General features: G+C 40.3%; 1 protein-coding gene across 1 annotated transcript in view; it reads right to left on the reverse strand.

Annotated features, from left to right (window-relative positions):
• The window catches only part of LOC125034094 (apoptosis-stimulating of p53 protein 1-like), a 528,367-nt gene that overhangs the window by 510,476 nt on the left and 391 nt on the right, over window positions 1-17,500 (reverse strand). The window contains exon 1 of the mRNA XM_047625736.1: window positions 16,675-17,500. This exon is cut by the window's right edge and continues 391 nt beyond it. Within this exon, the coding sequence (XP_047481692.1) occupies window positions 16,675-16,683 (9 nt within the window). The 5' untranslated portion in view covers window positions 16,684-17,500. The remainder of the gene's footprint in view (window positions 1-16,674) is intronic.

Raw genomic sequence — 17,500 nt, forward strand, 5'->3', positions numbered from 1 at the left:
AGAGGGAGAGGGAGGGAGAGGGAGAGGGAGGGAGAGGAAGAGGGAAAGGAAGAGGGAGAGGGAGAGGGAGAGGGAGAGGGAGAGGGGTAGGGAGGGAGAGGGAGGGAGAGGGAGGGAGAGGGAGAAGGAGGGAGAGGGAGAGGGAGGGAGAGGATGAGGGAGAGGGAAAGGAAGAGGGAGAGGGAGAGGGAGAGGGAGAGGGAGAGGGAGAGGGAGGGAGAGAGAGAGAGAGAGAGAGAGAGAGAGAGAGAGAGAGAGAGAGAGAGAGAGAGAGAGAGAGAGAGAGAGAGAGGAGAGAGAGAGAGAGAGAGAGAGAGGGAAAAGGAGGGAGAGGAAAAGGGAGCGGAAGAGGGAGAAGAAGGGAGAGGAGAATGAAGAGGGAGAGGGAGGAATGGGAGGGGATGGAAGGAAGAGGCTGAAGGAGAGGGAAAGAATGGAGAGTTGAATTGAAAGAAGGGGAAGAAAGAAGGAGAAGGAGAGTAGAGAGAGGGGGACGATGGACGAGAGAATAGGAAGAGTAAGTGGGAAGAAGGAAAGACATGGGAGACAGAGAAAGAGGGAGAGAGGGAGAGAGGAGGAAGAGGAGACGGAGGGAGAGGATGGGGGATTTTCCTGGAGATGATTTACTATTGAGGAGGCCGAGGTGAAGGGGGGGGGGGGGGGCGCAGAAGAGGGAGGAGTTAGTCTAGTCAGTAAAGGACGATTTTTTGTATAACTTGGTGCAAGGTTATTGAAAATATATCAATAAATTTATCTTTAAAAAACGAATATCACTAAAACTTTTTGAGAGAGATTTGTTTATTTATTGTTTACATGTTCACATTGTGTGTGTGTGTGTGTGTGTGTGTGTGTGTGTGTGTGTGTGTGTGTGTGTGTGTGTGTGTGTGTGTGTGTGTGTGTGTGTGTGTGTGTGTGTGTGTGTGTGTGTGTGTGTGTGTGTGTGTGTGTGTGTGTGTGCGTATATATCCCATTAATTGTATAATATATTTAAATACTATAACAGTAATTCGGTCCAACTTCGAATCCAAAACTCTCACAAGGTAAAGATGATCCTAGTGAGTCGGCAATGATCGGGAGAAGGATTTAAATGCAAATCCATTTGAATCGAGTTATTGTTTTTTATAGCTAATTTGAAAGCACACCTGAATATACTGTATATATTCAATCTTTTTATTCTTTCTCTCACAGTATCTCAATACACATACGCACACAAACACACAAAACATACATATACATATACCTACATATATATATATATACATACACACAAGCACACACACACACAAACATACACACACACACACACACACTCATATATATATATATATATATATATATATATATATATATATATATATATATATACATATATACATATATACACACATATACACACACGCACACATATGTGTGTATATATATATACACACACACACACACATATATATATATATATATATATATATATATATATATATATATATATATATATATATATACATACATAGTCACAATATTCAATCTACCGATTGTAATAAAGAAAGCCAAGATAGTCAGCGCCACCTGTAAGCCATTTTCCCAAGGTATAACCGGATTATTTGAGTTTTATCGAACATACGAAAGAATTTCTGGTATTTCAAAAAGTTTGCGTTAATTCGTAAAGGGACAAAGGCGGAGATATATATATATATATATATATATATATATATATATATAGAGAGAGAGAGAGAGAGAGAGAGAGAGAGTTTTTATCTTTCTCTACTTATCAGTATATCTAATCATTTTGCACATCATTTACAACTCATAACCTGTATATCCACCAGATATATAGACAGATATTCAACGACCCAAGTTAACTAATGAAATGCAAGCAAGAATGAAATAAGAAAAAAAAACATATCTAAATAAAAGGAAAATGATAACCTTGAAAAATATTAGTAATATAATAGAGTATATACTGGTATTTATAGATTTTATATCATTTTTTATATGCATACTGTGCCGACAATCCCAAGCGTTAAGTCACACTTCTTTTGTATTTAAAATTAATGGAATACCAGCGTCTGTTTACTCCTTCTTCAATCTCTTCCCTATTCCTCCTCCTCCTCCTCCTCCTCTTCTTCTTCTTCTTCTTCTTCTTCTTCTTCTTCTTCTTCTTCTTCTTCTTCTTCTTCTTCTTCTTCTTCTTCTTCTTCTTCTTCTCCTTCTTCTTCTTGCTCTTCCTCCTCCTCCTCCTCTTCTTCTTCTTCTTCTTCTTCTTCATCCTCTTCCTTTTCCTCCTCCTCCTCCTCCTCTTCTTCTTTCTTCTTCTTCTTCTTCTTCTTCTTCTTCTTCTTCTTCTTCTTCTTCTTCTTCTTCTTCTTCTTCTTCTTCTTCTTCCTCTTCCGTTTCCTCCTCCTCCTCCTACCGTCTCCAACCCCCCCCCCCCCCCCTTCCCTTAGCCCCTGACACCGGCTATAGCATCCTTGAACCCTCGACCCGAAGTATTATCCTACAGCCCCCCACTAACACCCCCACCATGCCCCTTCCTGCCCCCTTGAGTCCTTCATGCCCAGAAACTTCCGCTGTAAACTTCAGTGTTGAAGGTTCGTTGTATCACTTTAGCAAGATTATATCTCTCACTCTCACTCTCTCTCTCTCTCTCTCTCTCTCTCTCTCTCTATATATATATATATATATATATATATATATATATAACACATATATATGTCTCTCTCTCTTTCTCTGTCTCTGTCTCTGTCTCTGCCTCTGCCTCTCTGTCTCTCTATCTCTCTCTCTCCTATCTATCCATCTCTCTATCTCTATTTTCCCGTCTCTCTCTCTCTCTCCCCGTCTCTCTCTCCCCGTCTCTCTCTCTCTCTCTCTCTCTCTCTCTCTCTCTATATATATATATATATATATATATATATATCTTTCTCTTCTTTATTCTTTATTTAATTTCATTTAATGTGTATATACCTTTTTTCTGCCATTTCGAGTCCCAAGAGCTAAAGAGAAAACGCACATAAGTGATGCAAATCCGGTGCTTAGAATAAAGTGCGTTGATGTTTTTGGATTACTACTTAGCGTCGCGTTGAAATCTCTGCGCTGAATACTGAGCGTTGCCGATTAGCCAATATTTGGCTACGATTATTTATTTACGAACAATTAAGATTATGGCAGCATTGGTGTGAGGAATGATAACAATGAAAAATCTGATATTAATGGCGTAATAATGATAATGTGACTGATCAAAAATAATAATATAGTGTGAATAGAAATGGTGATTAGAAATATGAAAATTAATATTGTCATGGTCATTAATACTCGTATCCGTTTTTTATTACTTATACAATTAACATCATCATTATCACTATTATATTGTTGACATTATTACCATTACCATTGACGTAAATATTCATTATATCTTTATCAATTTGTTATAATCAGCGTCATAACCAAAATAATGTTGATAATCAAATATAAAAATATATATAACAACAACAGTAGACATAATCTACAAAATAGATAATCTATAATAACTACAACTGCGTCTACAAAAGATGATACAAGCAAGGAGGAGGCCGGCAAGGGGGGGAGGGGGGAGGAGAAGGGGGCGTCGAGGTGGGGGGAGGAGAAGGGGGCGTCGAGGCGGGGGGAGAGAAGGTGGCGTCGAGGTGGGGGAGAGAAGGGGGCGTCGAGGTGGGGGGGGAGAAGGGGGCGTCGAGGTGGGGGGAGAGAAGGGGGCCTCGAGGGGGGGGGGGAGAGAAGGGGATGGCGAGGGGGGGGGAGAGAAGGGGGCGTCGAGGTGGGGGGAGGAGAAGGAGGTCTCGAGGTGGGGGGAGAGAAGGAGCCCTCGAGGTGGGGGGAGAGAAGGGGGCGTCGAGGGGGGGAGAGAAGGGGGCGTCGAGGGGGGGGAGAGAAGGGGGCGTCGAGGTGGGGGTTATAAGGGGGGCGTCTTGGAGAAGGGAGTTTGCAAAAACTGGATCATTATATTACTGTCTGGGAGAATCCATGGCCAGCTGTATGCCAGAAGACAGTGGACGGGGGAGGGGGAGGGGGAGGGGGAGGGGGAAGGGGAGGGGGGGGCAGAGGAGACGAAGGATAGGCATTTTTGCCGAAAATCAAGAGTAGGGAAATTAAGAATATATAGTGAATGACAGAAAGCGAGAGAAGGAGGAAGGGACGGAAAGAGAGAGAGAGAGAGAGAGAGAGAGAGAGAGAGAGAGAGGAGAGAGAGAGAGAGACACACACACACACACACACACACACACACACACACACATATATATATATATATATATTTATATATATTTGTATGTATGTATGTATAAGCATTCCAATCAATCTATCAATCTCTTTCTCTCTCTCTTACTCTCTCTATCTATCTATCTATATATCTTTCTACCTCTCTCTCACTCTCTCTCTATATCTATCTATCTATCTATCTATCTATCTATCTATCTATCTATCTATCTATCTATATATATATATATATCTGTCTATCTATCTATATATATATATGTATATATACATATATATATATACATACATATATATATATATATATATATATATATACATATATATATTTATATATATATATATATGTATATATATATATATATATATATATATATATATATATATATATATATACACACACACATACACACACACATATAGATATTTTGAGAGATCTACAAGCCCGGTGTGGAGGACATCGACAAATCGGCGAATCCCAGAAGGGCGATAAACTAGAGAGAGAAGCATAAATGATAAAACGGTGGAGGGTGAAGGGGCGGGGAAGGGCCAGACATAAACAGATGAGACATGACGAAGGACTTCTAGACAAAGGGAAAGGAGAACTGCGGGATCTGGCCTATACTTGGGCCAAGGATCCTGTCGAGGGAGGTGGATGGTGGCTGGTGGTGGTGTAATAACAATAATAACGTCAGTGCAAATGATAATTGTGATCATTGATGATGATGATGATAATGATGACGATGGTGATGGTGATCATAATAACATTAATGGTAACATTTATGATAATGATATTAATTACAGCATCTATGATTATTGTGATAATGATAATGATAATAATGATGATAATGATAATGATGGCGATGATAATGATACTGGTAATAATGATGATGATAATGATGACGATGATTAGGATAATAATGATGATGATAACAAAACAACAATGATGATGATGATGATAATAATAATAATAATAATAATAATAATAATAATAATAATAATAATAATTATGATGATTATAATGATGACGACGATGATGATGACGTAGAGATAGATGAATAAGAAGACGAATAGGAGGAGGAACAGAAGATGTGAAAGGAAGAGGAAGAGCAATATTTGTAAATAAACGTAATAAACAGGTAAAGAAGTAAGCGAAGAACCCACACACACAGGCACACGCACACACACATAAACACACACACACACACACACACACACACAAACACACAAAAACACACACACACACACAAATAATAAAAACGTGATAATGTCCCAATCCGAGTAAAAAAATATCCGAAATAAGTCTGAAACCAAATCTCAATATATACTGTACTATGAAGAAGTGTTCCTAACTTGTAGTAAATAAAAGAACCAGCAAAAATAATAAACAAGGGGAAAGTACAAACAGGTAAAAAAAACATATAAGAATTTACAAATAAAATGACCGCAATAAGAAGAAAATAGCAGAGAAAAAGACAATTACAAAGAGGAAGAAGAGACCTAGGACATGTAAAGAGAGTGGAAATGGACGTAGGCCTATCAGTGAATAAAAGCTTTCTTCATAATCATCGTCGTGATGAAGTGATGAAGTGAAAGCTGGATAAGAGGGAGAGGAGGATGAAGAAGTAAGAAGAGGAAGAGAAGGGGGGAGCGGAGAAGGGAAAGGGAGAAGGATATAATGACGAGGGAGAAGAACAGAAGGCAAAATAGGGGAAGGAGGAAGGGAAAGAAGATAAGGAAAAGTTGAAAGAAGATGAGGATGAGAAGAAAGCGGATAAGAAGGAGGTGAACAAGATAAGGAGAAGGAGAAAGGAGATAAGCAGGAGAACGAAGATAAGGAGTAAGAAGATTAGGAGAAGGGAAAAAAGATAAGAATGAGAGAGAAGACAAGGAGAAGAAAATAGAAGAAAAGGAGAAGGAGATAAAAAGGAAAAAAAAAAAAAAACCCAGAATATAACCGAAAAAAGAGGTATAAAAAGATCCAGGAATAGAAGGAATCAGAAGAAAATCAAATAAAGGAAACGGGAAAAAAAAGAAAGAGAAGAGAGACAAAACCGACAATAATAACACAACACAGATGACCACAACAACAACGATAATAACAACAACAACAGCATCTTCGAAAAAGGCAGCAGTTACCCCTCTCGAGAACCGACGCGGGAGAGAGCGAAACGCAAGTCTATCCTCTGAATATTGATTCCTGCCTATCACCTTCATCACCATCATTATCGCCTCAACCTCCTTCTCCGTCATCATCTTGCTCACCGCTTATCACTATCATCACCGCCGTCACTATCATCCGCCCGTTCCTTATACGGTCGGCGGTGAGCTCAGGTGAGGCGCGCATAGTGATTTGCGTTCACCATTAGGAAAGTCATCGATTTTACGCCCGTTCACTATCCAGAGTCACCATTGCCGTCACCGTAATCTAAAACGCGATATCACCATCGCCTAAGTTAATTGCGAAAACACGATAGATCTAAAAGAAAGGGAAGCAAAAATGGAAATAATAACAATAAAGACATCTTTTAGGATAATGATACTAATAATGATGATGATGATAATAATATTAATGATGATAATAATATTAATAATAATAATAATAATAATAATAATAATAATAATAATAATAACAATAATAATAATAATAATAATAATAATGGTAATAGTAATAACAATAATAGTAATAATGATAATGATAATGATAATAACAATGATAATAATGATAATAGTAATAATTATAATAATAATAACAATAATAATAATAACAATAATAATAATAATGATAATAATAGTAATGATAACAATAGTAATACTACTAATAATAGTAATAATGATAATAACAATAATAATGATAGCAATAGTAATAATAATAATAGCAATAATAATAATAAATAATAAAAATAACAACAATAATGATAATAATAATAATAATAATAATAACAATAATAACAATAATAACAATAATAATAATAATAAAATAAATCTCAGGATTATTCACCATCACAGACAACACACAACACAATATTACCATAACTCGACATAAAAACGAAGAACTACAAAATCTCAGTCACAACAACAACAGCAACAAAAACAGAGTTTAGAAAAAAAACAATATTACTCCAACACTGCCAAGGCCGCCATGTTTGCTAAGAGCACATGAAGGTAATATTAAGTGCTACGTCGCTTTCATGAATCTTGGTGGAGGAGGGAGATGGAGCGAGGAGAAGGAAGGCGGGAGGAGGAGGAAGAAGAGGAGAAGGAGGAAGAGAAGCAGGGAAAGGATAAGGAAGAAGGGGAGGAGTGGGGGAGGAGGAGGAGGAGGAGGAGAAGGAGGAGGAGGAGGAGGAGGAGGAGGAGGAGGAGAAAAAAAAATCGAAAAGAGGAGGGGAAGAAGGAAGAAGAAAAGGAGAAAGAACAGCATTATTATTATTATTATTAGTAGTAGTAGTAGTAGTAGTAATAGTTATAGTAGTAGTAGTAGTAGTAATAGTCATAGTAGTAGTAGTAGTAGTAATAGTTATAGTAGTAGTAGTAATAGTCATAGTAGTAGTAGTAGTAGTAGTAGTAGTAATAGTTATAGTAGTAGTAGTAGTAGTAGTAGTAATAGTTATAGTAGTAGTAGTAGTAGTAGCAGTAGGTGATTTGTTGTTGTTGTTGTTGTAGTTATTTCATTATTGGTAAAGATAATGATAGTAGTATCTGCAGTAGTAACAGAAAAAGGAAAAGGAGAAGAAGAAAGAAAATGAAAAGGAGGAGGAAGGAGAGCAAATGTAGGAAGGGAGTTGGGAGAGAAGGAAAGGTTAAAGAAGAAGAACGAATAAGAAGAGGGAGAAAGAGGAGGTGGAAGAGGATGGAAAGGGGTGGAGGATACAGAGAAGAAGGAAAAAGAAGTAAGTGAACGAGAAAGAATATCACGAGGAGAGGAAAGAGAAAAGGAAAGAAAGAAGAAGAAAAGACAAGAAGCAGAAAGAAAGAGAAGCCTAAAAACACCTAATTGAATAAACCAACAAACAAACGAAAACGTAGACCCCAATATTACGAAAACCAACAAACGAAACGGTCATCCAATCCAGCACAACCGAACATACCAAAAATGAATGGCGCAAAAGTGAGCATAAATTACCAATCAAGGAATCGGACACACGTCGGATATGGCTCCTCATTTATCAGGAGTTAATGTACATACACACTCACACACGCACACACACACACATACACACACACACACACACACACACACACATACATACATACACACACACACAAACACACACACACACAAACACACACACACAAACACACACACACACAAACACACACACACACATACACACACACACACACACACACACACACACACACACACACACACACACACACACACACACAAACACACACACACACACATACACACACACAAATCCTACACACACCGCCTTTCACCCTCGCCGCGCTGGGTCTGACAAGCAAACGGCTCAGATACCGACGACCGGCAGCTTGTGTGGTAAGCAACGCATGCGCGCAGACACATGTAAACACACACAGATGTACAGGCATGCGAGTGAAAAAATATACACGATCATAACACATGGACACACGCATACTCGTAAACATGCAGATGTGCACAAGGAAACATGCATAAGCCCACATGCAAACACACACTCAAGCCCGTGCGAAGTTGCACATATACAAATACGTACGATTAGCTGCCTCCACACAAGTAAACACGCTGACACAATGTACAGAATCACACAGACAAACACGTACGCCCTCTCACCCACAGGTAAATGTTAGTTTCGCTAGAATCCTAAATATTTACATAGCGCTGAGGCTTCTAATGACTTTAGTAGTGGCGACACGAAAACCTTTGAATTCTTAAGCCTCGGTGTATCAAAACAACTTTCTCCAAACTGTCTCTGCGTTACTTTATTTTCTCTCTCTAGTTCTTGCTTCTTTCTTCCCGCGTTCCTTGTTTTTTTCCCTTTCTCTTCAGCACTCGTTCTTTTCTTTCTCGCCATTTATCCTGTCTTCGTCTTTCTTTTTCTCCTTTTGCTTCTCTCACCTACTTTTCTTCTCTCTACTTCACACAATGTACTTCAGCCGCCTCGTTGTAACCAGTAACCTTCTCTCTCTGTTTTACTTCTCACTTTTTGCTTTTTCTCTATCAGTCACCCTTTTTTTTTTTTTTTTACTGTTTTTCCTCTCTCCGTTTATCCTTCTTCCTCTCTTCTATTTTGTTCTCAAATTCTCTACCTTATACAACATACGTCCAAGCAGCCTTTTCTTTCTCTTTTACATCTCATTCTACGTTTTCTTTTCTCTTTCTCTATCACTCGCTTTAATCTCTTCCCCTATCTTACCTATCCTTCTTTCTCTCTTCTTCCTTTTCGCTCCCTCCTTCCTCCTCCAGTTCTTTACCTCACGCTACATACGGTTCCAGCTTCAGTGTAACTGAGCAACCATTTTTTTCACTTTTCCTTCCACATTTTCCTCTTACTCTATCATTCTCTCCCCCTCTTTCATCAACTTTGTCTATCCTTCTGCCTCCCCAATTTCCCCCTCCATTTCTATACCTCACCAGTGACCGATCAACCTTCTGTAAATGTCTCCGGTTATTCCCTCTGTACGTAAAGTCTTCTTGGTCCACTTTTTGCTTCTGGCAGCGAGGTGTGATGGCTGCGTTGTAATCTGTAACCATATACACTTTCCGCTTCGTTTTGTATCATCTGTAACCTTTGCAAGATTGTTTAACTTATCGTTTTTCTGTGATAGTCTTTTTATTCTGTCTACAGTGTGTTTTTGTCTCTCTGATGCGCCTATATAATCTTTATTGATGTATATAATCATATCGCTCTGGTTGTCTCTTTCGCTTTCTGAAAGATATATAAAATAAATTATGTGTGTGTGTGCGCATGTGTACACACACATGTATATGCATATGTGTAAATATGTATGTGTAATAAACAAATAAATAAATATGTATATATATAAATACATATATATATATATATATATGTATATATATAAATATATATATATATATATATATATATATATATATATATAATGTGTATATATATATATATATATATATGTATGTATGTATGTATATGTGTATGTATGTAGATATGTATATATATGTGTATGTATATATATATATGTATATATATACATATATGTATATATATACATATATGTGTGTGTGTGTGTGTGTGTGTGTGTGTGTGTGTGTGTGTGTGTGTGTGTGTGTGTGTGTGTGTGTGTGTGTTTCTGTGTATGTGTGTGTGTATATACATACATATATATATATATATATATATATATATATATACACACACATTTATAATCCTTTCTTTACGCGTGCGTTGCACCCACTGTTCCGAGGAACTTTCGTGTTAAAATATCCCAAACACGTGATGGCATCTACTTTCTCCATCGGAGGACGAAGGAGGAGGGAAGAGGGAGCAGGAGAATGAGGAAGATGAGGACGAATCGGAGGAAGGGAGGGAAATAATGATGATGAGGAAGATGAGGATGTGGAGGGAAGGAGGGAAAAGGTTATGACGGTGATTCTGGTATTGCTGTTGTTGCTTTTGGTGGAAGAACAACGGAGGAGGAGGAGGAGGAGGAGGAGGAGGAGGAAGAGGAGGAGGAGGAGGAGGAGGAGGAGGAGGAAGAGGAGGAGGAGGAGGAAGAGGAGGAGGAAGAGGAGGAGGAGGAGGAGGAGGAGGAGGAGGAGGAGGAGGAGGAGGAGGAGGAAGAGGAGGAGGAGGAGGAGGAGGAGGAGGAGGAAGAGGAGGAGGAGGAGGAGGAGGAAGAGGAGGAGGAAGAGGAGGAGGAAGAGGAGGAGGAGGAGGAGGAGGAGGAAGAGGAGGAGGAGGAAGAGGAGGAGGAAGAGGAGGAGGAAGAGGAGGAGGAAGAGGAGGAGGAGGAGGAAGAGGAGGAGGAAGAGGAGGAGGAAGAGGAGGAGGAAGAGGAGGAGGAAGAGGAGGAGGAAGAGGAGGAGGAAGAGGAGGAGGAAGAGGAGGAGGAAGAGGAGGAGGAAGAGGAGGAGGAAGAGGAGGAGGAAGAGGAGGAGGAAGAGGAGGAGGAAGAGGAGGAGGAAGAGGAGGAGGAAGAGGAGGAGGAAGAGGAGGAGGAGGAAGAGGAGGAGGAAGAGGAGGAGGAAGAGGAGGAGGAAGAGGAGGAGGAAGAGGAGGAGGAAGAGGAGGAGGAAGAGGAGGAGGAAGAGGAGGAGGAAGAGGAGGAGGAGGAAGAGGAGGAGGAAGAGGAGGAGGAAGAGGAGGAGGAAGAGGAGGAGGAGGAAGAGGAGGAGGAAGAGGAGGAGGAAGAGGAGGAGGAAGAGGAGGAGGAGGAAGAGGAGGAGGAAGAGGAGGAGGAAGAGGAGGAGGAAGAGGAGGAGGAAGAGGAGGAGGAAGAGGAGGAGGAAGAGGAGGAGGAAGAGGAGGAGGAAGAGGAGGAGGAAGAGGAGGAGGAGGAAGAGGAGGAGGAGGAAGAGGAGGAGGAAGAGGAGGAGGAAGAGGAGGAGGAAGAGGAGGAGGAAGAGGAGGAGGAAGAGGAGGAGGAAGAGGAGGAGGAAGAGGAGGAGGAAGAGGAGGAGGAAGAGGAGGAGGAAGAGGAGGAGGAAGAGGAGGAGGAAGAGGAGGAGGAAGAGGAGGAGGAAGAGGAGGAGGAAGAGGAGGAGGAGGAGGAGGAGGAAGAGGAGGAGGAAGAGGAGGAGGAGGAGGAAGAGGAGGAGGAGGAAGAGGAGGAGGAAGAGGAGGAGGAAGAGGAGGAGGAAGAGGAGGAGGAAGAGGAGGAGGAAGAGGAGGAGGAAGAGGAGGAGGAAGAGGAGGAGGAAGAGGAGGAGGAAGAGGAGGAGGAAGAGGAGGAGGAGGAGGAGGAAGAGGAGGAGGAGGAGGAGGAGGAAGAGGAGGAGGAGGAAGAGGAGGAGGAAGAGGAGGAGGAAGAGGAGGAGGAAGAGGAGGAGGAGGAGAAGTTCGCATAACATTTTTTTTTTTTTTTACAAACCAAGGCCTATTTTCACACACTATACTACACACAGTATATGAAAAAGATATATAACTCCTACATTACTTCTAAAAACGGTATATACATGATCTTTTCTTTGAAATCCTTAAAATCAAACCGAAATCACAAGGATCCACAGAACCATTGTTAAGTGAAGGAGGACCCATTCCCCTATTACAGTATCATTTCCAAGGACATCTTTCCACTGACGTCACGAAGGTCAAAGATATTATCTCGCGTGTTCTATATCCCCCAAAAACCCTCGTGTCATCACATGGTCTATCCGTGAAGATGCTGAACGCCGTCGCTGAGATCGTCTGAGATGTGATGACTTGCTTGTCCAGTCGCTTGGTACGTGAAATCTCAATTCTCAAGTATTTAACCAAGGGAAAATGTCAGGTCTGATATTCCTATGAGGCCGAGTCCTGCTCCTTTAAAAGGAATTGAAATGTCGAAAACAATGGGAGGCATTTATTTTAAAACTATTCTGACTACTGCTTGGATATTTTTTTTTTTTTAACGGAGTTGTCAAAGAACACGCAAATACGAGAAACACGATTAATTAAGAAAACTGGTAGGATCACTTTTTCCCTTATCGTCTAGACGACACTGAAGAACTGCTGACAGGACATGCCAACTTTTTGACTGTCGTTGCAAATGTGTCACCATGCTAATTAATAGCTAAAAACGTGTAATTTCCTTTCAGTTCTCCTCTATACATATGCAACTAAATGCATTGCAATCTACACCCTCAGAATAATATACCTTAGAGAATTACAGTTACGTATTATATATGATAATCACTTAGCACTCAAAAGTAACGGCGCGCGACAGGTTTACCCACTAACACACACACGATAAAAATCAGGAGGACCGACAGACAGGGGACACTCGCAGAACAAGACCACGGCGCTGTCTGAAGTCAACACGAGTTATCCTAACTTTCAGACGGCGCTGCTCACTCAACAAATGCCATTCGAGCAGCTTGTGACACCAAGCCTAAATAGCTCTAAATACTTCGACACGTTAGATGGTCGGTTTCCTTATCATTAATATATTTTATTTTGTTTTGTTTTGTTTTTTTTCACGTACGGATGTGATTTTTACAAGCACGTTGAGATAAATGGCCGTTTATCCGCCGGTATGCTGTGAATCCCAGAATACTCTGCAATGCGATATTTCATTTCTGCGGCTACATTGACCGCCGGTGAAGCTGTGACTCGCCTGCGTAAATATCGTAAGAAGTCATGACTGTGCGTACCAAGTCTCGTACTGTGTCTAGCGAATACAGGAAATACAGGAGCAACAAAGAGAAAACTGGTCGCTTTTGAAGTCAAGTTGAAAAGGGTGAGAGGAGACGAAGCGCAGCAGAATAAGTGAATGAAGCAAGGATGTAAAAAGTTATAGACTCCTAAGTGATGGCATAAAATGCTAATGGCAGATTAAAAGAATAAGAGGGATTGAATTTGAAGAAAAGAAAGAAAAAAATTATGATGCGTTTCAACAGAAAAAGTGGAGTAAAGGCTCGGATTAATAAAGAAAAACACAAATGACAATCAAATCGCATCCCAAATACGGACAGACAACAGACAAGATAAAGAAGAAAACGGAAATATAGAAGAAACAAAAGACACACCACATACCCAACACACGTCAGAAAGGGCCCTCTTGCCCGGCCCTGTTCCCCAAGGTACTTTCTACCAGGTTACTCCTCGCCTCGCTCATTAACTCCGCATCGACGAGCGGCGAAACCACTGGGCAGGCGAGGCAAAAATCGCCAGCCACGTGAACGCAGCATTCCTCTCGCGCTCTCTCACCCAACCAACTCGTCCGGCAAAAGCGAGATCCTGCCACTAATTTACAGCAGGATTATAAATGATCATTCTCCGGACAGGCAGATGCTAGGCGAGCGCGAGTTCCCGCCAACACCCACGAGTCAACAAGAAAAGTAAATAACCTTGCTCGAGTCTGGCGCGCGCTCCTGCCGCCTTGGAACGAGGCAATGTCAAACAAATGACAATCGGGAATTTGATCCTGATTGAGGCCGCCTTCCGGACTCTCAAACATCTTGGGAGTTGTTCCTTTCTGAAATTCTGTCTTCTGCAAATATCAAAGCAAATGCAGTATGTGATGCCTGTTAAAGTACATCAATTCATAAGAGAGATAGAGATGATTGCACACCACGAAACGAAGCGGCAGAACCGAATATAATATACATTCTAATCATTAATTCATCCTCCATAACCCAAATTCTAAATTAAGTTCTTTAAGCGTCGATTTGCTCTCTTCCCAACAAACAAAAAAGCTGCTCTCAGCGTTTTAAACATGATAACACTTGACGTGTACAACTACGCGATATCAAACTTTAGATAACATAGCATATACCTGTGCATATTTCTATAAACATTTTGAATGTTAACCTTATATAGACGGATGAAATGTGCAAAGCTCTGATCCGTAATACATATAACTTACACTGTGATACATGCTTATAAGATTAACTTCTACAATATAAATAAAAGTAAATCTATATTGATGTATATATACGAGTGCATCGATGTGAAAACTATATCTAAAAGCAAATACAGGTAATTTTCAAATAGTCAACATAAATATTTTCATACACAAATTTATACAGTGAGGACATCAGAACCTGCACAGATATGACAATCCTACGCGCACAAATGTATGCATATGTGCACATTTAAACACACACATATACACACAGCACCCTCCTAGTCCCTCTTTCAAGGTTACCAGCTTGACAATGCAATATTTTTTTCCTTGGGTTACGTGTCTCGATGGGTGAACCTCTGGACATTTTTGGAGAAGAGAACTTTGTAAACAAAAAAGGGGAAAAAAATCTTTAAGTCTCTAATTAGGGATAAGATTAATAGCTCGATAATGTTTGAATACTTTTTTTTTATTCTGAGTGTTGTAATCATGTCATTTTTTGTATCGATTTTTTTAAAGAATCTAGTAAAAAAGACAAACAAAACCAAAAATATTTTCCGATAAAAAATCAGACATTAAGATGAAGGATGCGAAATATATCCCTCCCCCCTCCCTAAAAAAATGAAAAGAAAGAAATAAGAAAAGGGAGAAGAAGCAGACGAAGAAGAAACAACAAAACTGGAATAAACTCCTCCCCTCCCCCCTCAAAAAAAAAAAAAAAATCTGAAAGCACCAGTAATAAAAAAGTAAAAAAAACGCGTATCTCGGTTAGCCTGCCAGCCTCCCTTAAAGCACACAGGACACCCATCCATCGACTGTCACCGAGAGAATTTCCCTTCGAACATTTCATCCTCTTGTCTCCCTTCCACCTGCCGCGTGGCCCCTTGAGTTGCCGATTAATATTTATTAAGAGACTTTCTCCTCTCTTGAAATCATGCGTGACGATTCGCAATTACGAATGACCATATTTTCCCGGGCTTTCGTGCGTTTGTCCTGCGGTGAGTGATACCCGTGGAATATATTATCGGTGTACAAATACGGTAAGTGAATATGGTTAGGCAGTGGTAACATGTGTTCGTGATATGGTAACAGGGTATGGGAGGTTATGGGCACCAAGGAATCTTTAGCATTTCCTGTTTCTATGTTACTAATATATATGGAATGTATGGTTTGACCGGGTCACGTGAATTTCAGCGCGAAATGAGCGTTTTCTTTGGTCATCTCATTTGTTTCACTTTTCGAAATTATCGTACGTGAGCATTGCATTTCAACTGAGTCAGAGTTGCAAAGATGTGCACGCCTATTAACCTCCGATTGCAGGTTTACACTACACTTCGTCCATAATCAAGACTACCAAATTGACGCTCAAGTGATATATTCAGCAAGTATGATTTCATATAAACCTTTAAGAACCTGTACAAAATTATTAATTATTTGTATTAAGCGAAAGTAAAGTATACAGTCTGATACACGTGCAGACGATGCCACGGCAACGCATCGGAACAACTACCCGCCAAAACTCAAACGCTCTGGAATTGGCGGGAACATTTGGCACATGACTAATAACTTTTAACGTTAACATATGCAAATCAATGTTGATAGAGCGTATTCATGCAATGTAAAACGAATGAATAATAACCATCTTTCTTATTGATTGTGGCTTTCTAACTCCCCCTCCAAGTTTCTTCAGGAGCGACACCCAAGGTCACATCACATGCGTCACAAAATAAAGTACAACACACAACAAAAACACAGAAATGGGAAAAACAACGCCAAATAAAGAACACCGAAACACACGCCCTTTGATTTCCCTGTAACCCCGCCACCTTAACCCTTTTCTAACACACCTGCCTAACTAACCCTGGGAACCCTTAACCCTACACCATTAGAGGAGGGGGTAGTGCCCATTACGACATCTCAGAACTCCCCCCTACCTGGACCACACCACCTCATTATGGAACTTACAGGTAACATTGAGGTTAGCGAAGAGAGGGTTACAGGTCCTTCCGTGTCCTCGATAGGCTCCTCTTCTCAGTCCTCTTCACACATTTGTTTACGACAGCCGGGCATAATTCCGCGGAAAAAAAAAAAAAATCAACCTGTTAGCTTTCTCGCGTGGGTTGAGTGGTGTGGAGACATGTTCGCTGGAAATGTTATATAGTATGACTAGCGTCCGCGTGTCCTGTCGTCACTAGATAACCTTGATCATGGTCTATCAAGGCCACTTTGACATACTTCGTGCAGAATAATGTCAACATTTTCGCAGATATATTCAAATACTTCGCACTACTGGGTGCTGTGATTAGTAGCTGCGGTGTGTCGTTATATATTTTTTCTTTATTTCTCCCTTCCTGTTATTAGCCGGCAGATATTTTTGGTTATTTCTAAGGTATTCGTGACTTTGAGAGGTCCAACACTTTCACAAATGGCTCTCTTGATTAGCACCTTTGCAATAAGCTGCCCTCTGGACTTCACTAGTTAACACTGGTAGCTATGACGATATTTATTAATGCTTGGTTTTTGCTTGCCTATCATTATCATGTGCTTGGTAGCCTGGATTGTTTTCAGTTTTGATGACACACTTCCTATTTAATTTTTGTTATTCAGATTGCTTATTTATGGCTATGTTACTTCTATCACTACTACAGTATAGTGATAACGAACACCTCCAATCACTTGTGAGCACTACACGTTTAAGCACTGTAAAACACTTCATGTACCTCGTTGTCACAGCACCACACAATAACATATAATTCCATCACAACATATCACAAACGTATGCAAATAATCA

Source organism: Penaeus chinensis, chromosome 17 (genome assembly GCF_019202785.1).
Source record: "Penaeus chinensis breed Huanghai No. 1 chromosome 17, ASM1920278v2, whole genome shotgun sequence".
Lineage (NCBI taxonomy): Eukaryota > Metazoa > Arthropoda > Malacostraca > Decapoda > Penaeidae > Penaeus > Penaeus chinensis.